The 23,566-nt window shown below is 44.7% G+C and overlaps 1 protein-coding gene across 2 annotated transcripts in view; it reads right to left on the bottom strand.

The window, feature by feature from the left end:
• TTC27 (tetratricopeptide repeat domain 27) overlaps positions 1-23,566 on the bottom strand; it is a 140,058-nt gene that overhangs the window by 31,948 nt on the left and 84,544 nt on the right. Inside the window, exons 13-14 of one of the 2 annotated variants that reach the window (XM_037146569.2) lie at positions 13,154-13,381; positions 1,319-1,417 (exon numbers count right to left, since the gene is read on the bottom strand). In XM_037146569.2, the coding sequence (XP_037002464.2) occupies positions 1,319-1,417; positions 13,154-13,381 (327 nt within the window). The remainder of the gene's footprint in view (positions 1-1,318; positions 1,418-13,153; positions 13,382-23,566) is intronic. The other variant, XM_037146570.2, reaches the window with a different exon arrangement.

The following is a 23,566-nucleotide window of genomic DNA, read 5'->3' as shown; positions in this document are numbered from 1 at the left end:
TAAGCAAACAAGAGCAGTGACAGAACTATGGATATGGAGAGCGTTTTGATGGGTGCCAGTTGGGAGGGAAATGTAGGGGATGGGTGGGGAGGGGACTAAGGAGCACAAACAGGTGGTTAGAGAACAGCCGTAGGGGTGTACAGTACAGTAGAGGAAGTGGAGTAGTCAAAGGACTTACATGCATGACCCGTGGACATGAATGATATTGTGGGGATATCCTGAGAGAGTGGGGAGGGAAGTTACTGGGTAAAGGGAGAGAAAGCAGAAAAAATCAGGACAACTGTAATAGCATAATCAATAAAATATAATTAAAAATAATCAAAAAATAAAATGGTGCTTTAGGAAATACTGTCTGGCATTTGCTCAAAATTTTGGACACAGAGCTAACATTTGACTCCTCTACTAGGTATATGTCCAAGAGAAAAATGTGTCCACACAAAAATGTGTCAATGAATGTGCACAACAGCATAATTCTTAACAGCCAAAGAGTGGACACAGTCCAAACATCCATCAACTGATAAACGGAGCAGAAACATGACACGCCGCACAGTGGAATAGCGCTCGGCCATAAAAAAGAACGAAGTACTGATACAGCAACAGGATGGACCAGGAAAACACTCATCAGAGCGAGAGAAGCCAGTCACAAAAGACCACGATGTGTGTGATCCACGGGGAGGGATGGGGTGCGAGTAACCAGGGGTACGGAGGTTTTCCTTTCCTAATATTAAAGACACTCTAAAATGGTGGTAAGGCTGCATAATTCTGAATCTATGAAAAAAAGCATTGAATTGTACGTTTTAAATGGATGAACTATAGGTATGTGAATTATTTACCATCTCAGTAAAGCTGTTAAATATTAAAAGACTATAACCTAAAAGAACTTTCTAATAAATATAGCCAGCACATGTTAGTGAATGATGAAATATATGTGGTACTTTAATGTATACTTCAGCAAAGTATGGTTTTAACTAAAAAACTGTTTTATCAAAATTATTTTCTAAGTGAAACCATGAATAATTTTGCTATTTTGAGAAGAAATTTATTTCTAGATTTATAAATCAAATACTTGAAGGTGTGACGTTCTGTCGAATATGTACTTTCCTCCAACATAAAATGAACTGCTGTTCTTTTTTAAACATAAAATAATAGAAAAACTGAATTTTGGGGCCTTCTTTTTCTCTTCATTGTGATGAAAACACATGGTATCTACCCTCTGTACATCCACAGGAATCTCTGTTTTGAACTACAGTACAATTCAAATAACTTAGAAGATACTGAAGTAGGGCTGTAACAAGGAAAGAAGATCAGACAAACTTACATCAGGCTCTAGAGTCACGCAACGCTGAAACGCCTTCGCGGAGCCTCCATAGTCTTCCAAGGCCAAGTGCGCACAGCCGAGAGAAAACCACACCCCGAGCTGCAAAGACCAACAGTCCGTCATTCAAACACAGAAGCATTTATGGAATGTAATCTGAACATTATTTAAGGTACTATCAACAAACACTACTGTAAAAAACGCAGAGCTATACATTAAATATTTGCGTTACATTTTATAGGGAATGTAAATATACAGAAATTTACCAAATGGAGATGACTTTTTCCATATAATTTTCAAAGCTGATATGATGCTGAGCATATTTGCAATATCATTCCACATCTTTTGCTGAGCAAAGTCCATGAACGAAATGAGTAAGATATTTGTAAGCCCTGAAACTCTAAGTATGAAATTAATCTAGCATTTTTACTGAGCATCAAGTATGTAAAAAGTGTACAAAGTATCAGTGGATTCACAACTGATGAGTGTGTATTACCAACTCCAGAAAAAGTTGTTTTCACCTTCAAAAACGCAGCAGCCCTCAGAGTCAGACTGTGCTAGGCGAATCTCCACCCGGACAGGCCCGAGAGCCACTCAGAAAAAGAACCCCTCCCCCCCCAAAAGCCTGGAAAGCCTGACTGAATCAGTAAGATCTGCAAACACAGAGATTTAGGAAAGCGGTGCATTACTTCACAGGATTTCCTTAAAATTCAATAGCCTCTATCAAAAGGAAGATAAGCCTGATAAAAATTCAATGAGATTAGTCAGAAATGCAGCAATTACAACAGTCAGGTTTGCTTTCCTTTCAGATACAGCGGCTACAGCAGAACGCATGGACCTTCTCGCTGACTCCAGCACAAAGGCAGTGGCCAGCACTGCAGGGTGGGAAAGGAAGTGAGGTGCTTGGTGTCTGTCCCCGGGCCTGCCACGGAGGCAGAGTAGGAGACTCCCTCCACGTCCCCCACCCCAGCAAGGCCCACAAAACTTGTTCCATACGGCTGGTTGAGGCCTGAAAGCTCTTTAAGCAGATAAAGATTTTTCCCTGGTAATTAGAGATAAAGCTTAGAAAGCAAACATCCTTGGGCGGTTTATAACACTTGGTCTAGAACTCACGAGAGGCCATAAATTACTGCCATCGGGAGTTTTTATGGAGGACACTTTGTGAAGAGGGACCGGTGACAGCGGAAAAGGGGTGGGCCCACGTTTGGTGGGAGGAAGGAGTAGCAGAGGTACCAGGCTGAAACAAAGTTAGAATACACTTTTTAAATCAAGGGACTTCCAGCAACTTAAAAATGAGCTCATTCCACTTTGCTTTCATCTGGTTATTTACCCAATCAAGCAAGTGAAAAGAGCTTCAACACACCAAACCACACTCACTAAATATGACACAGCCTGCGAGGGCCTGAGATCTGATGCTGACTTATAAAACGATACACAAAACGAGATCCCTAACTCCTAACCCAGTTGAAAGTTTCAAAACCTGTGTGTTTCATCAGTTATAAGGTACACTTTCCTTTCACCATTTAACATCTCTCAAACAGGGGCATCTTAAGGAGCAATAGCTTGTCTGAGTTTTATTGGCAGCATCAAGGTGGCACTTAAATGTGCCCCTTACAACTGATGACATCTTTTATCAAATGAATTACGGTAGCAAGTTTATTTGGAACAAGGGATACCTCATTCTGGGAATAAATCAAAAAACAATGAGAACTGCCCTCAAAGTTTTCAAAATGCACGTGCCCTCCTTGCTTTCCGCATCAGCAAAGAACAAACTCCCCAGAAAACTATTTCGCATGTGTCGTCATAAAAAACTGTGAATGTAAATTCAATATGTAAGTAAAGAACCTGATTTTTCAGTCCACCTGAAAAAACAAAGGTTACAGATATTTAAAATTAGCAATTATCTTATAGCTCTGTATGTTATGACTGGTCATGAGGCTACTATTCAGCTTGAAGATTTTGAAATAAGTCGATGTTTTGGCTTAAAATGAAAATAAGTGTAATGAAAATCAGGAAGATAACAATACATATTAAGGTTCTCTTTTAATTTTTGGTCATTTGTATTGTTGTTTTAATGCATTCGAAGAAAAATTCTAGTATCGCTAGTTGCTGGAGGATTTTCATCTAGTACTGATAACATGTAACTCTAATGAGAGATGACTTCTGCACTCCCTATTCTTTGAAATCATAAAGTGGCTTTAAAACAAACTCTAGGGTCTTATTGCTGGTGGCTGACCTGCTAAACCATAAATAATGTGTTCATAACTTGCTTCTCAATTGAAGGCCTCAATTTGGGGGAATGAGGAGAATATTGGGTGCTTTTACTTTTTTATCTTAAACTCTATTATTACTAATAGTGACGGATATCTTGATTTCAGATGGTCATGCTTTTAAGAGGAGAGTATCATAAAAGAGAAAAAGTCGAAAAGAAACCTCAAAAAAACCTCTGACGTGATTCCCCAAATCAGAGCTGTGCTCGTTTGCAAAGCCAAGATCCCTCCCTCCGGGCCAGCGCTGCCAGACAGAAAGGCACGCCAGCCTCGCTGCCTTATGCCGTGGCCACATCTAAGAAGTGGAAACACGTGGGAGAGATTAATTTTAGGTAACATTTTCTGCGACTCTACCTATCCAAAACATTATCATTTCAACATGTTACCAATATACACAATCACTGAGATATTTTACATTAATTTGTTCACACTACATACATTTTTTCACCTATGAAGGCTCACGTGTTTCCAACACTGGCAACACGTCCCAACTCCAGCAGCCGCATCTCAATCCCTCCGCTGCTGCCCGTGACCGGTGAGCACCGGCCGGGCCGCACGGCACTACCCCATCGTCTGAATCACAGACCGAGACCCGGGCATCCCTGCGTCCCTCCCTCCCCTGGCAGTAAGAGCAACAAAACAAGTAAAACAACAACAACAACCACCTCCCGACAACAGCAACCAGGACAACGAGCACCAACCACGTGTGTCGGGCCCTGTTACCAGAGCTTTCCACACCCTGCCCCATTTACTCCTCACAGCAGCCTTTCGAGGCAGTAACTCTTTCCTCCGTCGAGCGGTGAGGACGGGTCAGAGCCAGTCAGCAGGGGAGGAGAGGGGAGATTCACCCAGGCGGTGTGCCTCCCCAGTCCTCATGTTCTCCACGTGGCCGCACTGCCTCGCACTGCGCGGCTCTGCCCAGCACGGCCACGACTTAGCATAATACCATCCCTGTCACCCATGAAGGCGGGGGTGGGGTGGACAGTGAACAGGTGCTGGAAAAACAAGATCCCCCCGCCCCAAACCTGTCTCCAGTAGGCAAGTGGACAAAGGTGAGACAGAAGAGTGGATGACCATGTTTAGTTGGAAGAAGGAGCTGAAAGGCAACCTCTTATCAAAGGGACTGGGCAAGACCGAAGACAGAATCACCGGACAGAGGCTCTGGCTGAGATTTCTGTAGGGCTATTTCCAGGGCCATTACAAAGGCCAGCTGGTTGTGAAGGTGGGGCGATGATCTTTACGAGCTGACGCTCTGGCTTTTTTTCCTGAGGGAACCAATACAAAACACTGAAGCAGGACAACTAATTACATTTTTATTGATTTATTTTTTTAAGAGAGAGACAGTGGAGGGGGGGGGGGAGAGAAACACTGGTTTGTTGTTCCACGTATCTACGCATTCACTGGCTGACTCTGGTATGTGCCCCGACCAGGGATTGAACCCGCAAGCTTGGTGTGTGAGGACGATACTCCAACCCACTGAGCTACCTGGCCAGGGCACCAACTATTTATTTTGAATGTAATGATATGTACTTAAAGAATGATTTTAAATTATTTTAAAAATAATTAACAAGCAGGAATGGTTGAGGGAGAACATGCTCTCCCTTTGAACGTCCCTCATGCACTTTCCTAGAGAAGCAGTGAACTGCGAAGATGGAGTCCTGGGGTCCTGAGCGACTGCACGGCGCTGGCCCCATCACTTGTCACTTGACCGGAGTCTCAGTGCCTGCTGGTTTAACAGGGGCTGGCAACGCAAGAATTCCAAGGCTCCGTTAGACCCCAGACTCTGAAAACCCTGGGGTGACGGGGTTAACAGGTACCTCAGTGCCATCTAGTGGCAGAGCAAGGACACAGGTCATACAACTAGAACAGTATTGGAACCGGCAGGTTTGAGGAGCTAGGAGGGAATCCATTCAATTAGAAATCGATTCAAAGGGGGGCAAAAGGAAAAGGAGGCAGAGACAAGAAGTAATTTGCCTAAAGCCACACAGTGGCTTTATGTGTGATGAAGACAGTGAGTACAATACTTTTTAAACCTCATAATTAAAATGTATGATGAAGAGAGTGGGTGTAACACTTGTTAAACCTTGATAATGAAGATGAAATTAAAGTTTGGAACTCTGAGGGCTAACAAAGACTAAGCACCACTACTCGATGATTAGTTTTATAATTAAAAAGTTAATTTTTACAGGAGTATTTAAAACACATCTGCAATTGGTGACACTTGTTGTACATTCCAATTTCCTTTCTTAAACACATCATGCCCTCACTACTCAAATTTCCCTCCTCCTTTAAGGCTTCTGCAGATTGAATCGTCAGTTTCTTCACACTTTTTGCCAATTTTCCTTACGGGAGTGACTGAATTTTCCTGATGTCACATGTAACAGAGTCCAATGTTTTAAAGGGACCCTAACGCCACACAGCACAGCCCGTGCCCTCCTTTCTCATTCTTGACTGGTCCCCGTGGCCCTGAATGCAGACAAGTCGCAGAACGTGGTTTCATCAGACGGGAAATGACCCACGCCAAACCCAAGAGCGATATCAATGTTCTTGGGTAGCAGTTTTTCCTAAAGTGATGCATGGTACTCATCTTTTTAAGAACTGCCTACCAGCAACTCTTCTTTAACCAAACTTCTCATTTACTAAGTCCTAACTTCTCTTCCCAAAGAAAACACAAGTCTTAACCTGCCAGCTTTTCTCTCTCTCTAAAGGAATACATTCCTCTATTTCAGTGTCTCCCTTTCCACTAAAGGCTCGATGAAATTTTATACACACATTTTTCTTTTACTAGATAGGCTATTAATTGTTTAATGCCCTCCACTTATTCCTGTCCTAGATTTGGTTATCACAGTTCTGGTACTTGCCCACTCTTTCCAGAGAATTCATAATGTGAGTTACTGTGGGCGCTGGTGTGCCACCTGCATTTGAGACTCTCCTGTTGTCCCCCTACCTTTAGGCTACAGGTAACAGGCAATCAGGATTTTCTACCACCAACCACCACATCACAATAGGCAGGGTGGGCGAACCCCACTGTGTAACTTCTATGCCTGAGAACTTGCTATGAGCCAGGAACCATGTTAAGTATCTGACACATCTTAGCTCTAATTTTCCCAGCAGCAAACAGAGACAGGGATTATAATCTCTGCTTTTCAGTGAGGGACCGGAAGCCCAGAGAAATGGGGTGATTCACCCACGTCCGACCCCTTGGGGTCACTAGGGCTCCGAATCCGGTCTCCGGCAGCAGACGCCCCTCTGCCCCTCCGGCACAGCTACAGGCCAGATGTTACCCCAGTGCTCATGTTTCTTGGCAGTTATGCAAGTTTCATTTTTTATTGCTTACCAATATGAGAAATGAAGAAACAAAAGGAAAGAATCTCTTTTTTCTCTACATATTATTTGCATTTGTTCACCCGGTCTTCCCCATTGGAATGTAAGCTCCAATCTCCTTGAGTCTTTCCACCAAAACGAATACAAGTTCACAACAGAAACTCTGTAACTCATTTCAAATAAAAACGTTTTCTTCTTTCAAACACTGAAATGCAGATAGAGCTAACCCCTACAAATCAAGAATGAGTGTAAGCTCTTGGGATAATTAAAACCACAGAGTAGGCTATCATATAAGTCTGGTCTTATGAAAGTGTGGGCTGGGACGGCTGCCTCGGTTTCTCTAAAATTCCCTGGTCTCACAGAGACTCCCTCCGTGTCATGTGCTGGATCATCCCAAAGCATCAGTCACCTTCCTTTAGTCCCCACGAATCTCTTCCTTGCTGTCCTTCTGTCCCTCTGATCCACACTCTGGAGCATTTTTGTTTGAGTCCCGCTTCACCGGGGCTCTTCTCTGCCCGCCTCCAGCTGCCGGGGGTGCCCAGAGTGCAGGATTCCGCCGGTGTCCACCGCCAGCACAGCTGTGTGCAGAGGACACACGCACCCGCGTGGCTTCCCCTCACTTCCACAGAGATGCCTGGTCTGTAGGCTCCACTCTGGCCGCACCCCTGGGCTTCAGGCTTTGTCACCAGTGAACAGTCGATCCTCTGCTTAGACACAGCAACAGCCCTTCACAGGCCACATCCAAAATCACATCGGCTTCCCCTGCAGAAGTCTTTGCCCTTCCCCTTGAGCTTCCTGTACCTATCAATAGGGACAGTTTTCTTTTTAACACAACTGAGAAAACTAATGTCCTCCTGGATCCACCCCGCCAGTTCAGTGAATAAGGCCCCGGAACTTCCCTTCGCAGTGAGGCTTCAGCCTGTGCTGCCCCGTCCTCCCAGCTGAAGCCTCTGGTCGCCCCACCACACGCGCTCCGGATTCACACTTCCCACACCACCACTGCTGACCCGTCACACTTCTGTTCAAAACCACAACAGACTCTGCACCCAGAGGGTTAGATAACCCCGAAGAAAGGCATTCGAGGCCGTCACAGACCAGCTCCGCCCCATCATCTTCCCACAGAAACTCTGCGCTCTGCCCACAGGCTGACACGGCCTAACTCATTCTCACGTCCACCCCGGGGACACAGAAGGACCTCGGTCACGCGCGGTTCGGCAACCACATAACGTGCTGTTTGAACTGCAACACTTTTGAAAGCGAATGGGACATTAAAAATAATTAAAATTATATGATTAAAAAAAGACCTTATTGCCCAGGCTGGAAGAGCTCAGTGGACTGAGTGCTGGTCTGCAAACCAAGGGGTCGCTGGTTCTACTCCCAGTCAGGGCACATGCCTCGGTTGCTGGCCAGGTCCCCAGTAGGTGGTGAGTGGAGGCAACCACACATCAATGTTTCTCTCCCTCTTACTTCCTCCCTTCCCCCCTGTCTAAAAATAAATAAATAATCTTTAAAAAAAGCCAAAATTAAAAAAAAAAAGAACTTATTTATTGGCCAACAAATTGTTGATCAACGAATTGGTTTTACGGGATCAGGGATCTATAAGATCATTATATTGGAAAACTATTTTCAAAAGTAAAATTATTTTTGAAAAATAAAAACACTGTATATTAAAAATAAAAAATTTTAGCCCTGGCTGCTGTAGCTCAGTGGATTGAACTTGGGCCTGCGGACCAGAGGATCGCAGTTTGATTCCCAGTCAGGGCACATGCCTGGGTTGCAGGCTGGTTCCCAGCAGGGGACGCACAAGAGGCAACTATACACTGATATTTCTCTCCCTCTCTCCTTCCCTTCCCCTCTAAAGATAAATAACATCTTCTAAAAAATAAATAAAATAAAATAGAAATAAAAAGTTTTAAATGCTGACTACCAGAACATTTAGAAATAACAAAAGAAACATTAATCAAGCTACATATTTATGACATTACAGAATTAATGTAGTAGTTGTATAGATTTTAACAATACATTACAGAATTAATATTCCTTTAATTTAGCTTAGGTGTTCATATATTTTAATCGGCTCTTCAGTCATATCTAATTCTAACACCATGTCACTGACATTGTTCTGCTGAATTTGTGATGAGCGACAGCCAGCATCTCAGCACAAATGCTGTGACTGTCACACACGTCTTCTGGTCCCTCACAAACACACAAGACGATGCGCTTAGTCTGCAGACCATCCCAAACACTCGTATCTTTATACCAGTTTGACTTCAGAAAGTTGTTACAGTGCACAAAGGCCATTCAAATATCACTCTCGTTTTGCCTACATTTTGTTATTAAATCTAATTGTGGACATGTGTGAGAAAAGAGGGTAGACTGTTTTAGACTCAGTTCTTCTGTTTTCCTAGCATTCTGGGACTTAACGGAAATCACAGCACGTGGGAGCCCTCCCTCCTCAGAGACAGTTCAAACTTGGACCGCAGTTCTAACAAGTCTGTGGTGTTCAAGTTCGCCTCTCGCAGTAGTTCTATACAACTGCAGCATCAAATGCTGCGCGTTTTGGCACGCTTTACAGCGGCCTGAATCAGATCCATATGGCAGACTGCAAAATACCCTCACATAACATCTGTTTGCACTGCTTTGAACAACTCATTTTTTGTCTCGCTAAGTAATTAATTCAAAATTATATAATGAGGCCACTAAGCCGTGTCAAATCCTCCCATGCAAATTCCCTCACATCCATCCCTTCTTTCCTAATGCTCCTTCCACGCTGATAACCGTCATGCCAGACTCTTGCCACAGTCTCCTAACGCTGCCTACATCTAGCATCTTCCATGGCCACTGTGTTGCCAAAACAAAATTCCTAAATCACCTCCATGCACACCACATTCCTCCATGCAAAACAAAGCGAAGCACAAATCCATCCCTCAACAGCCCCCCACCTGCCAAATAAAAAGTCAAAGACGTAAGTCTCACATTTAAGACCTTTCATAATCTGGCTCCAGTCCGGCTTTCCGGCTGCTCTATCCCCTTTGACTCTAAAAAACTAGCCTCCCACGCACCCCTCTGCCCCCCAATGCACCCCCACCCCACACACCCCTTCTCCTGTTTCCAGGGTTTTGCCCACCCTGCTCACGTGCCCGGGGCGCCCTCAGCACTGCCCCTCCCCGGCCTCTTTAAGTAACTTTTGTCCTTCAAAGCAAATCCAATACGCTCTCCAATGTCTACCAAAGACAGAAACATCCTCTTTGGCTTCTGTGTAACTAGTGCTTTACAGGTAACTCACTTGGTGTTTCTTTGATGCCCCATGTTACTGGCTAGTTGTGTCTCTGTTCATTCCACCAGGTTGTACCAAAGGGCACGCACTGAACTGTCTGGCGATCTGCTTCGCCTTTGGCTCAACGCTATGCACACCCCAGACAACTGGCATGTATCTGAATGAATAACTGGTCAAAGACATCATTTATTCATTGACTCAAGGCGTATTTATTGAATACCAAATGTGTGATAGGTACTGTTATAGCACTAAAAAATACAAATAGAACTTAAAGATAAAAGTCTCTGCCTTCATGGAATTTACTCCTAGTGGAGGAGAAAAGGAATTTTTTCATGTAAGCTGCACGTAACATCGGAAGGTTCTAAGGCTAAGGAGAAACAGAGGCCGGGAAGGAAATGAGTGCGCGGCGAAGGTGCGGTTTCGCACAGAACGATCAGCGAGAGCCTCTCCAGGAAAGTGGTACCTGAGCGAGGACGTGAAGGGGGCCACGGAGCAGGGTACACGGAGAGGGGGAAGCAGAACATTCCAGGCAGCAGAAGAGCAGATGCTAAAATCCAGAGGCAGGAATGTGCCTGACATCTTCAGGGGAGAACAAAGCGACTAATGTGGGGTGAGCGAGGGGGACGGTGGGAGGAACGGGGGGAAAGGAGCAACAGGGGCCAAGCTGGGGAAAGCCTGAGAGCCACTAAGGGCCACTGGCTTCTGTCACTGCTCCTCTGATGGAGCAGAAGAATCTCACGTCTGAAAAGACTGATTTGGAGGGTCATTGAACAGGCAGCTGGGGACAAGGACAGAGACAGAAAGACCAGTTAGGAGAGAATACATTAATCGGGTGAGAGAGAGTTGGGATTTGAATGGGAATGCTGGCAGGTGGTAAGGAGCTGTCTGATTCTAGACGTATTTGGAAGGTAGCGCTGCCAGGATTCACTGCTGACGTGGGTGAGTCCAGGACCAAACGGGGCTGATGAGGACAGAGCAAGCTTGTAGACGGCAGAGGACAGTGTTTTGTATTAGAAATGTAAGGTAAAGTAACAAACATGGAGACTGGAAAAGCAGTTAGATAAAGGAGTCTGGAGTTCAGGGAGAAGGCTGGACTGAAAATAAACCTTTGGGAGTTGTTAATGGAAAGATGCCATTACAAGCTCTGAACTAGATGAACGAAGGGAGTAAGTGTAAACAGAGTGAAGACCCAAGGGCCAGGCAGGCCATAGGGCCCACCTAGGGACCGTCCGAGAAGACTGAGAAGGAATAGCCAGCGAGGCAGGAGGAAACGTTAATGCCCAGATGTTGAAAAGAGACAGTGCTCAAGAGAACACTTCCAGTCTGTGAGGTGCCTGGCACTGATTTAACTTAGACTATGGTGGGGGGGGGCAACGGGAGGGATTTATCTTCCCCACTTTTATGGCAGCTGTGGTTAGGTAACAGGCAGAGACTACTAAGATAAGCAAGGATCTGATATAATTTTCCATAAAAGTACAAGGAAAATTTAATAATACAATAATATTGAGCTCTATTTTCTACCAAAAAAAAAAAAAAGTCTAGTTATAATCAACTTAGTGCAGGATTTCCCAACAACCTTGGCGCTACGACGTTTCAGGCTGGCTCGTTCTTCACCACGCCAGGAGAGGCCAGAAGCACACTGGCTGAGAACCACTGACTTAGAGCAAGCTGTCAACAAAAGCCAGTCCTCAGCATACTTTAAGTATCCTGGCCGCCAAAGCAACTGCTAATTTCGATGATATTCTGCGCTTACACCTGTCCTATTCTCTTCTCCAGGCTGTTTACAGCCAGCTGACTTGGAAGGTAGTCACTGCTCAGAGTGAGGAAAGCACGCAATTAGCTTAACCTGTCATTTACAAAATGTACTTCTGCTCTTTTTTCAATGTAGAAGACGTGCGCTAAGTCTACCAAGTTCCAGAACGATCATTTCTGCACACTCGTGTTCATAGGAGCACTCTTCACAGGAGCCAAGGGGTTGAAACAACCCAAGTGTCTGCTGAGAGATGAAGGGATAAACGAAATGCAGTCCATCCAGACGATGGAATTCAGTCTTAAAAGGGAAGGAAATTCTGACACACAGCACAACACGGATGAATCTTGTGGATATTGTGCCATCACGAAAGCAAATATCCTGTGTGATCCCACTCACGTGAGGTACCGAGAGCAGTCAAATTCAAGGCAGAATGGCTGCCAGCCACTAGGGGGCGGGGGGCAGGGGGCAGGGGGCAGGAGTTACTGTTTAATGGTTCAGTTCTGCAAGATGAACAAGGCTGCAGACACGGGTGGGGCGGCACTCGCACGGCAAGTACGGTTTGTTACTCTACGTTACATTTCTAATATAAAACAATGTGAACGCACGTAACGTGGCTGGACTGTGCACTCAGAAACTGTTAAGACGGAGTATTTTATGTGATGTGTTTTTCGCCACAACTAAAAACAAAAAGGAGCGCAGGCTCTGGGTTCACCCCGTCTGGGTTCAAACGCTGGCCAAGCGTCCGATGAGGTGCCTGGTTCGTAGCACATGCTTGCTAAACAGCTCTTTTTAGCCAGTCAACAACCCACTTTACGTTACCCTACTTCCATAAAAGCGATTCTTTCACTTTTGGTTTCAGCGATGACTTGTAGAGTCATGCACTGTCTCTAATTTTACTCCCGATTCTTTTCCTTCCAAACATGTCTTTTGAAAATGGAACCTAATTGTAATATCTGTATTTGCCTCATGGGTGACAAACAGAAGTAAATAACAAAAAGAAAAGTCACTAAGAGAAACATAGCAGAAAGTGAACGAGGGGAATGGCCATGCCCGTCTACTTTCGGCAACAAGCAAGTTTACCGGAGACGAAGTTCTCAGTTCTCAAGCACATGCTCACCAACCATTAGGACAGAAAATGGTGCTGGTTCGATAAGAATCAAAATCAAAGAAAAGTGTCAGTACCGAGAGCAGAGAGGCTTCATGAGCCGTCTAACCTGCATGGGATTAATGCTGACTGAGCGCTGGAAGCAGTCCACGCACTCCTTAAACTCCCTGTTCCGCAGGTGGAGGAGGCCTTTGGCGCGCTGGGCGCGTGCGCTGCGGTGCCCGGACAGCTCCCAGGCCTTGTCGTAGCACGAGTGGTCGCGGAGGACGTCTCCGAGCAAGCAGTACAAACTTGGCGTTTCTTTTTTCTCCAGCTCTTGCCTAAGGATTTCCTCTGCCTAGAAATAACAACAGAAAGAACAAAATTGCTGTTTTTTAAGGACATGTAGATCTTTCACTGTCCATGACCCAAACTTTTATTGTCCGAGTTTGAAGCAACCTGGTTATTTCATGCATTGAGGACACGGGCTGAATAAGAAGGGGACAACACAAATAAATGCGGTGCAAGTGAGAGAGGATAAGAAATCAGAGGTGAAGGCTGCTTCCCTGGCGCCCAGAATCCTCAGGACGGGCAGCAGGCAGAGGTGCCCTTCAGGGTATCGGGGGACTCGTTTAGCTCCCGAGAGCCCTGCTCCCCGCTCTGGCTGTCACCACCGGATCACTTGTTAGAGCGACACCAACAGCAAATGCACGCTCAGGGAGCCAGGGATCACTGAGACAGTTATAAGAGAAGGAAGGGGTACAATTTCACAGGTATGGTTAAACACCTGCGCCTTAACCAAACTGCATCTTACCTCACAGATAAAACTTGTCATCACAAGACTTAGGTGCTTCCAGACGGTCCACTCACGTTAGAAGTCAAAAAGCACCCACTGCCCAGGCGTGGCTGTGATTCTCACAGGTCCACGGTGCGCATGTAGCTCATCACCCATGATACTTCTGTCCTGGCTACCACAGAACCGTCCACTGTCCCCACCATGTCCATTACCCTGCCTCTGATCAGTCTCAACCGGGAGCAGAAAGCTGGGCAGTAGGGCTCCTGCCCCTCCTCCCACACCGACCCTCAGAACCCAGAGTGGAGTCGCCGGAATTGCTGAGACAGCCGTGGCCTCAATGGTGGGCGAGGACACTCGGGAAGCACCCTGCAGGAGCCGGCGGGCTCTTTGGACTCTCTAACCCACGTAGCTGGCAATCGTGCAGTCTGTGCATTTAACTTTCTTTGGGTTGGACATACCCGTAATTCTTAATTTTACCAGTATCATTTCTGTGCAATCTTTCAAAAGACAGCCTGCTTCCAAACTTCTGGAAGGCTTTCTCTGGGTGCTGGCTCTTTTGCATTTCTAAGATAGTATGAGTTATATAGGCTTTTTAAGACAACTCTGAAAACAGAACCAAAATTTATAAAACATATTCTAAGGAAAAACAGTTCTAAGTCCCAAATAACCAAAATAAATATAATGTCTCAAAATACAACCCATATAATTCCTTTATTCACAAGTTACTAATGTATTTAACCATTTATATATTTACACACACATATATATATGCATATGATGTATTCAACCAAAATGTAACACACTGTAGCAAACTATAGTCACAGCGGAATTCCCGCAGAACAGATCTCGCAGTGCAGTGGAAGGCATTTCTCTTGGCAGCCTGGCACTGAAAGCTGATACCCATACCCTCCCAGAAATTCTGAGGGCTAATTCACTTAACACACTTTCCTGCTTTAACCAGTTTGAGTGGATTCTGTGGTCTGCAATTAAACGATGGCCAGCATAGTAACTGGTTACAGAAGTGCTTGCAGGCAACACACCCCTGTAGAAAATGAGTATTTGTGATTAGCTATCTAATCTGATTGGAGTTAAAGAAATTGGGGCTCCAGTGACCGTGGGAGGGTGGGACCCTGTTGGTCCATGACATCCAGTGACACTGAGAAAGAAGCGCCCACGTGATGCTGGCTTTGTGCACTGAGTGACAGGACGCTGCGAGGGAACCCAGGACTGGAAGGTCGGCCGGCTGCTTTGGAATTCACTGCGCGGCTCACACAAAGAAAACGACACTCGGGGAATTTCTGTGCTCGCCTAAGAGAATGTCTTCTCCTCGTAACTGTCAGGCTGGTACAGCCAAACAACCACCGCAGGCGCTGCTCCCGCAGGACTGCTGAATCGCAGCTGCACCGGTTCTCTGGGACAGGTCAGGCATCGGACTGGGGTAGTGGAGGATGTGTGGGTCACTCACCTTATTTCCTCTCCTGCCTTTTAGCCACACATCCTTTTATTATTTTTTAATAATTGCTCTAGGGCCACTCCTGTGCATCTTCAATTTATCAACATTCATTTACAGTTAATACTGTATCGCCTCACCTTTCTCACATCACAACTGGCCAGTCGAGTTGCTCCTAAATTTCTGTCCCACAGAAACAATTAGAGATAAATTATTGCTATTGTTTTAAGCCACCCAAGTTGATAGGGTTTGTTACATAGCAGTAATAACTGCAACAGTTGTTTAAAGCAAGAGGGTTAGAGCAAAGAAGGGCATTGATTAATGAAAGCATGAGACCCAAAATAAATCCATAAATCCAGTGAGGGAGGGAGTGAGGGAGGATTAAAATGGGGTCCTCTGGGAAGACTCGGCACAGAAACCCCTAAACCCTCCGGAGTGTCCAGCAGGGGCAGCCCTCCCGCACCTGGTAAGACAAGTGCCATCGTGTTCAAAGACAGCAATGGCTGCAGTTCGGGGGGTTACCTTGCAACAGAAGGCCAGTCCCCCCCATCTCTGACCCCATCTATCCCTCACTGCCTCCAAACATATCAAGAGACTTACACACAAAAAGAACTGCAAGATATTGTTAACTTCTAGAAGGAAAACCTTGGGACCATGTGGAAAAAGAGAGTCTAAGGGTGTTAGACCATGGGCAGAAAGGATTATAATTTTACATCAGCTGAATTTAGATGCTCACCAGAAATGTTCGATTCACCGTGCCAACTCAAGCAGCTGGAGACGGCTCTACACCATTTGTTCAACTGTTTGACCTAGACCTTGACTCAAACATGGCCAAAACTGAAGTTCAGATGTCAGAAATTCCTTGGTATAATGTGGAGGAAAAAATCTGACATCTGAGAAGACAAAGGTTGTTGTTAATTTATCATTTGAACCCCCTAACTATGTACCCCACGAGGACCCGGGCTTTGAGAAATAAATTAGGTACGAAGGACCAGCATCCTTGAAAGTGCTACAGTACTGTAGATGCCCCAAGTAAGCTGGGCAAAAAGCCTGAAGATCCCTCTATTGAAACGAGCTTCCTGATTTCAATAGTGGTGATTAGAACACAAGGTAATGGAGACCGGCTTCAACCCTGGAAGCAAGATGAGTGTATTTATTTGCAGTAGGCACAGCCAGAGTTATTATTAGAATAGTGCTGCCGCCATGGATCTCAGGTGGTGGCTGATCATGAAGACTTAGGACCAAATTAGATTGACAGACAACTAAATTCAAACTTGATCTATATTTTAAAAAGCAGAGGGGAAGGGGAGGGAGGAGGAAGAAAGGTGACATGACCATCGTCTGGGCGTGGAGACCAGATGTGTGACCTGAGTCACCAGGCTAAAACACTGTCCTTCACCTGACTCCTATCCCTGGGTCACTTCTCAGACTCAGAGCCTCTGAATAACAATAAATATATACCATAATTCTTCCCCAAGGGAGTAATTGTGACCATTTACCAGGTAATAGTATCCTGGGGAAAAAGAAATAACCTTTTAGGGCTGATTAGCTCTCAGTTAATGCTAATCTTTTGGGACTCAGAACACCACCGTGACGAGGTGGAGGGTTTATGGAAGTCAGTCTACCCATGGTAGGCCTAGGAAGTCTCCGACCTACTCAGTCCTGGATGCAGAAGTGAGTTAGAAATAGCAACAACCAGCAGAGCCCGCAGTGAGCGCTACGGCAGAATAGAGGGCCAAGGGAAAGCTCCTGGAGATTCCTCCCCTGTTTAAAAAAAATCCAAAGTGATACTGCATATCTACACAAACCACAGAAATGGGTCCCACCATCAGAAATTTGAAAGATACTGTGAAGTGTGTGTGTGTGTATATGGCTCTACGGGCAGTTTAACCTACCCATTTAAACCGAGTAGAACCCAGACGGGTCCTGGAAAATGTCACAGATTATCACAAACGTAGTGCAATTAATGGTGGACCTCATCATACCTACTGTTCCAGACATGGCCTGGGACCAATCATCACAGCTGCTGAGACCTGGTAACCAAGTACTGAAACAGCAAATATGTTTTTTCTACCTAGTAACCAGACAACATCAGACAGAGTGGGCCTTCACCACACTAAGAGAAGTACACTTTCCTATGTTGCCTCCAAATTACATGAACTTGGTGGTACAATTTAGTCCACAAGAATCTTGCTTGTCTCACCATCCCATTAGACTTCAGCCCATGACCTTGATTACATCATGCTAACAAAACTCAAGAAACCTACATTAAAAAAAATTGTATGCCAATGTCAATCAAAAATCAATTGGAAATTACCCTATTCTTAATACTGTAACTTATTAGGAAAATGTTTAATTTACAAAAATTCATTTGATATATTACCTCCAGAGAACTCATGCATAAATAAAGCAGACATGTAAAATAAAGGATTATGTGTTACTACTGATGTTTGTTCTTATATGCTCTGAGAATGCTTTAATATTCAAAAATATTTAATATTGGCCAGAAGGGGAACTTGTTAGGAATTTGAAAGGCAGAAGTAAAGCAACAGCCTTTATTCTTAAAAGGCTGACGTGGTTAAATATAGTGTCAAAAAACGTACAGCGATGTCCTGAAGATCCCAGCTGTCCCTGCTCTGTGTGTCCAGCTTGCCTTTCCAATTATTGGCCCTGAAAACCAACAGCACCCCGGGGCCCACCCACAGACCCGTCGCTGTGCACCCGCAGGCTGGTGGCTACACAGAGACAATGGCTTCTCACAGGCTGCTGGCTTCTCAGATGCCCCGTAAGTCCTGACTTACCCCCCTGGGCAGACACTGCTAGTGGACCGACTGGCAAATGACTTTCACCCCCATCCTCTTACTCTCTTCCACACCTTCATCTGCGCCCAGCTCGTCTTCCCTTCTTCTAACATTTGTTAGATCTAATTCCTTTACTATTTCCAAAAAGTGGCTCTGCCTTTATCAATAAAACCTGAATGATACAATCTTTTTTCATTTTTGCCTTTGAAACTCCTTACGTGTCCCTTCTTTTGACAAAATTTACAGATTAGTTTTTACCCACTACATTGTTAAATGCATTCTCTCAATTACCTACAATAATTCTGAAAGGTAGATACTAATATGCTCATTTTAAGTCAAAGAAATAAAAGTTTAGATTCCTCGGTCAACTGGTCAGCCCCACAACAAAGACACTGAGTGGAAAATCGGGTTCCGTACCTGCCCTGCGTTCTGCAAGCAGACAGCCACAACAATGGCGGCATGAGGAACCGCCCCGTGAAGATGCCCTGCTCTACAAAAGCAGCAAGAAAACTGGCACACGCACGCACATGCACACACACACACACACACACACACGCTACAATCAACTTTTTGGGAACTCTGGAAATTAACCAAAGACCTGAAAAAATTCAGTAAGTGTTTATCACAAAAAGGCAAAATCTTGGTGAGAACAACAAGCCTTCTGTCATTCTGACTTGTCCCAGTCACCCTCCCCCTTCTCCAGTCTGCAGTGGCCTGGAAAACCACCAGCAGGGAACAGAGGGGGGCAGCCTGGCAGCCACCAGAGGGAATGGAGGGGATTGTAGCTCCTCCACAGTCTCGGATCCCAGAAAATTATCGTTATACAACCTGTCTGGTGGCTGTCTTTATTTAACCTAACTCTGAGCTTGCCCACTGAAAAAGACCTCATCAAAAATAATTCTGATTAATTATGCAGCTGGCTGAGGTGTGTAAATCACAGCCGGGGCAAACAACAGGCTAACCAAAAAGAGAGGAATAAGCTTTACAAAAGGGTTTTCAAAAAAAGTCCAATGTATTCATGGATATCTAGGAAACCATGAAGGTGCATATGTTTGAGAAAGAACCAAGAAAGCCCCAAGCTCTCCTCTCAGGCTGACCTTGAGGGCTTTGCACACGCTAAGGCAGCGCATGCCTGAACACAGACAGACCCACACACAGAGCCCATTAGCAAAGACTGGGGGACTTGCTGATCTAGGCATTGAAGAAATTTTCTGTCCAATGATTAGTTGACTCTTAAGCTAATCAGCCTAAGATCTCAGTGGCTACACAAAATGAAGACTATTACAGGTCAGGGCCAAAGTCAGTTTACAGTTGTGAGTATGGGAAACACAGTTTATTCCTGTTACTATTATTGTATTGTGTTCCATAAGAACAACTGTAAACCTGCTTTGCCCCACCCTGTGTTTTACATGACTAGTCAAGAAACATCACCAAACAAAACACAACACAAGTAGCAACAACTTGATTTCCAGAGTTGCCACATTATATTATCTAATTTTCAATAAAAAATTACAAAGACATACAAAGAAACAAGAATGCATGGACCTTAAGTGGAACAAAAAAGCAATCATCAGAAACTACTTCTGAGGACACCCACGTCTTACAGACACCTGAAATCTGCTATTTGAATAATCCCTAGTATAATGACAAAATAACTCAAAACGACAGTCAAAGAAATGACAAGGGACTTAAAATGGTACACTAGAAAATACCCATTTAGCCAAAAAGCAGGCAATAATGGGAAAATAAAAAGAATATACCACATTTTTCAGACCACAAGACACACTTAGGTTTTAGAGAAGGAAAATAGGAAAAAAATTTTGAGGCAAAAAATGTGGTAAAATGTTTAATAACATAAATAACATAATATTTCACCAATGTAAATATGTAAATATAAAGTTATATTTGGACTATAGACACACCTCCCTTTTCCTCCCAAATTTGGGGGGAAGTGTGCCTTATAGCCTGAAAAATAGACTAATATAGAAAACAGGTAACAAAATGACCAACATACATCCTGTGTTATCAGTAAATGAATTAAATGTAAAGGGATGAAACATTCCAATCCGTGGCAGAGAGGCAGAAAAGAATTTTTAGATGCTCCAACTAAACGTTGTCTACGAGAGAAACACATTAGATTCAGACACGCAAAGTGGGGAAAAAATGAAAGAAGGCACATCGCGTAAACAGAAACCAAAAGAGAGCTTGAGTGCCTACGCTAATACCAGACGAAACACATACTTTACGACAAAAATTGTTAGTGCAACAAAGGAAGGCTCATTTTAATGGTAAATGTTCACTCCATCGAGAAGATACAATAATAAGTGCATGCATTCGCCTAACAACAGAGCCCCAGACGACATGAAGCGAACACCGACAGATGGGAAGGGAGAAGTCCTGGATTCAGCCACACTATTTGGAGACCTGCATGTCCCACTCTCAGTGCAGGCGGATGGGACAGCCACACGGAGGACAGAGTGGAAGACTGAACAACCCCATGAACCACCCAGACCTAACAGACAGGAACACCCCGCCCAACAATGGCAGAACACACGCTCTTCTCCAGTGTACACGGCGGGACGGTCTCCAGGATACACTACATGTTGGGCTGTAAAAAGTCTCAATCAATTTGAAAAGACTGAAGTATACAAAGTATGCTCTTCAATGACAGTGGGATAAAAGTAGCAATCAGTAACAGAAAGAAATTTGGGGAAACCACCAATATGTAGAAATTAACACACTTGTGAATAACCAACAGGTGAAAAAAGAAATCACAGGGAAATTAAAACCAGTTTGAGATAAATGAAAATGCCCAAATTTATGGGGTGCAGTGAAAGCAGTGCCTAGAGGAAAATGCATAGCTATAAAAGCCCATACTGCAAAAGGAAAGAGATTTCAAATCAATAATCTTTCACCATAAGAAACTAGGAAGAGAAGAGTACACCTAACTCAAAGAATTAAAAGAAACAAAATAATAAAATTAGGGTATAAATAAATAAAATAGAAAATAGAAAAACAAAAGAAACAAACAAACCAAAAGTCAGTTGGTACTTTATACTCATGGTACTAACACCAGAAATAAAAGAGAAGAAATGACTATTAACCTTATGGAAATAAAAAAGACTGTAAGGGACCACAGTACTGCACAGGTACCTCACACTTAAGACAGAATCTGGGACCTAGGATACCCGGTCTCACCCTACAGCACCTGCAGAGTCAAAAACGTGCCATTCCACAAATGTTTATTCTACCTCTTGTTGTACTGTATTATAAACCATGAAGATTCACCAGCATCCAAAGACCTATCACCCAGACCTAGTGTTTTCAACATTTATCAAAGAAGACAAAAAATAAAAATGGGAGATTAATAGTACTCAGGAGAAACTTCACATTGGGAAATGCTAAGGTACTGAGGATTTCAGATACCTCCTCCACTAACTCACACCTACAGAAACGCTTGTAAGAATGAAGACTATAGAGGCCCTGGCCAGGGAGTTCGGTTGGTTAGAGCGTCATCCCGATATGCCGAGGTTGTGGGTTTGATTCCTGGTCAGGGCACAGTAAAAGAAGCAACCACCGAATGCATCAATAAGTGGAACAAACCGATGTTTCTCTCTCTCCCTTCGTTTCTCCCTCTCTCTGAAATCAACAGAAATAAAAAAGAACACAGAGAGTGGGTGGTATGCAACCTCTTGTGACCAAACAGTGTTAATTCCAGACATTTCATCCACTGGAAGGAAAGGTCTGAGATCAGAGTGAGGCAGCTTCTAAAAAAGGCCAGAAACACCAGAGCTGGGTCTGAACTGGCCTCTTCTCTCCTCACGTTTCTACCTCACGTTTCTATCTGAAGTCGACTCTTTTCCTCCTTGAGCCCCTCCACCTCTCTGTTCTGCCAGCAGAAGTCTCTTTCCCAAGGGCAATGGTTGAAGGCAGTCTATTTCCCTCCCCTAATTAGTTGCATTGCATTCCTCAGTCTTCTTCACTCTCTCCAAAATGTTCTCCCGCCTCCTCCACTTACCCACTCAATTGATGATCCAATAAAGAATGACAAAAGATGTGCCCAGTGAACGTAAATAAAGCATAAGGGCTAATAAAATCACTTCTGCAATATTAAAATACGGGTGGCCAGGAACCTTCACAGAATGCCTATGGGTTGCTTCTTTCCTACGGAAAAATACAGATGTGTATCCTTCTAGGATACAGGAAATGTGTTACCTAAATGTCTATTAAATCGCATAAAGATACGCTCCCCAACACACAAAGTCACACGTACGAGGGCAACTGGCTGCAATGAATCTGAGGCTCTTGCAAGAATCCTGTCAGCTGCAAAGCTCAAAGACCACTTCCCTATCCTCACACATGTAGCTTATGTACCCAGACTGTCTCAACAATCTGTTTTATTTTCTAATTGTATGCAACTAATGACTCCTCTTAGCACAAGCCTGTGGCGGTGATTACACATCATGAATCTAGGTACAAAATTAAGTCAGACCAGACATAAGCAGAACCTACAGTTATGGCTAGAATGAACCACACTCCAGCTACTTCACCTGAGAAGCCCGTGCTGCTCACAGCAAGTGTCACCCACTCAGATGCCTGGTGACCCTTGCCAACTGCTGGGAGGAACAGAGGCTGGTGAGTGAGCTCACCAAACAGGAGCCGTGGCGCGATCCAACCCCTTAGTGCAGCCGTGTGGGAATCCGACCCAGGGTTTCCACCTCCCTGAGTTCTTTAAGAGGAGTCAAGACACCCAGATTTTTAGCCTGAAAATGTTTAACATTTTTTAAAACACTGTGTAAGCCAAACAAAATGCCTCTTACAACTCCACACCTGGAGCACTGAACTCCCGCCCTACGTACAGGGCACGTCAGTCAGTTCTTCCTGCTCAGCATCCCTTCCTGACCTCCTGGAAACAGAACTGCTCTTCCCTGAGGACAAGCCCCTCCGCGGGCTCTATCAGAGACAGGGCACATGCCTCCAGCCCTTCAGTCTCCGGGGGAACCCTTCTGTTAGAGCCATGGAATGGGCCATGTTTTCCCACTGGGATTACTAAACCGGGGCTTCCTGGGCCCCGCTCGCCCGCCTCATGGAGAGAGCCACAGAGTCACGATGACATCGGGGAGCTCCCTCTGGATGCAGGTCTGTGACAGGCAGGTCTACAGGAATCTCCAACTGTACGAACCAGTAAGTTCCCCCGCCACCCCCACCTTCTTCTGCCTAAGCTAGGGTACGCTGGTTCTCTTACAACCCAAACAGTTCCAACACATCCCTGAGAAACTGTGTTGCACAACCCATTCTACAGACTTCCGATCGTATGAAGACCTGTGAGGAGCAGGTGCTTTTATTCAGGAAGGCAGTTCAAATGCCAGGTCTAGCACTTACCAACTGCATGCCCTCCTTGGCTGTGACTTGAGCCTCGAGTCTGTGAACTAGCTAGAATTTTACATTCTTATATATGATGAGTGGTGCTCATCTCCCGTTGCCTCTGGTCAGCAT

Source organism: Artibeus jamaicensis, unplaced genomic scaffold, assembly GCF_021234435.1.
Source record: "Artibeus jamaicensis isolate MK-2021 breed Jamaican fruit bat unplaced genomic scaffold, CSHL_Jam_final contig_465, whole genome shotgun sequence".
NCBI lineage: Eukaryota > Metazoa > Chordata > Mammalia > Chiroptera > Phyllostomidae > Artibeus > Artibeus jamaicensis.
The sequence above is the reverse complement of the archived record's forward strand: the minus strand, read 5'-3'. Positions and strand labels throughout refer to the sequence as shown.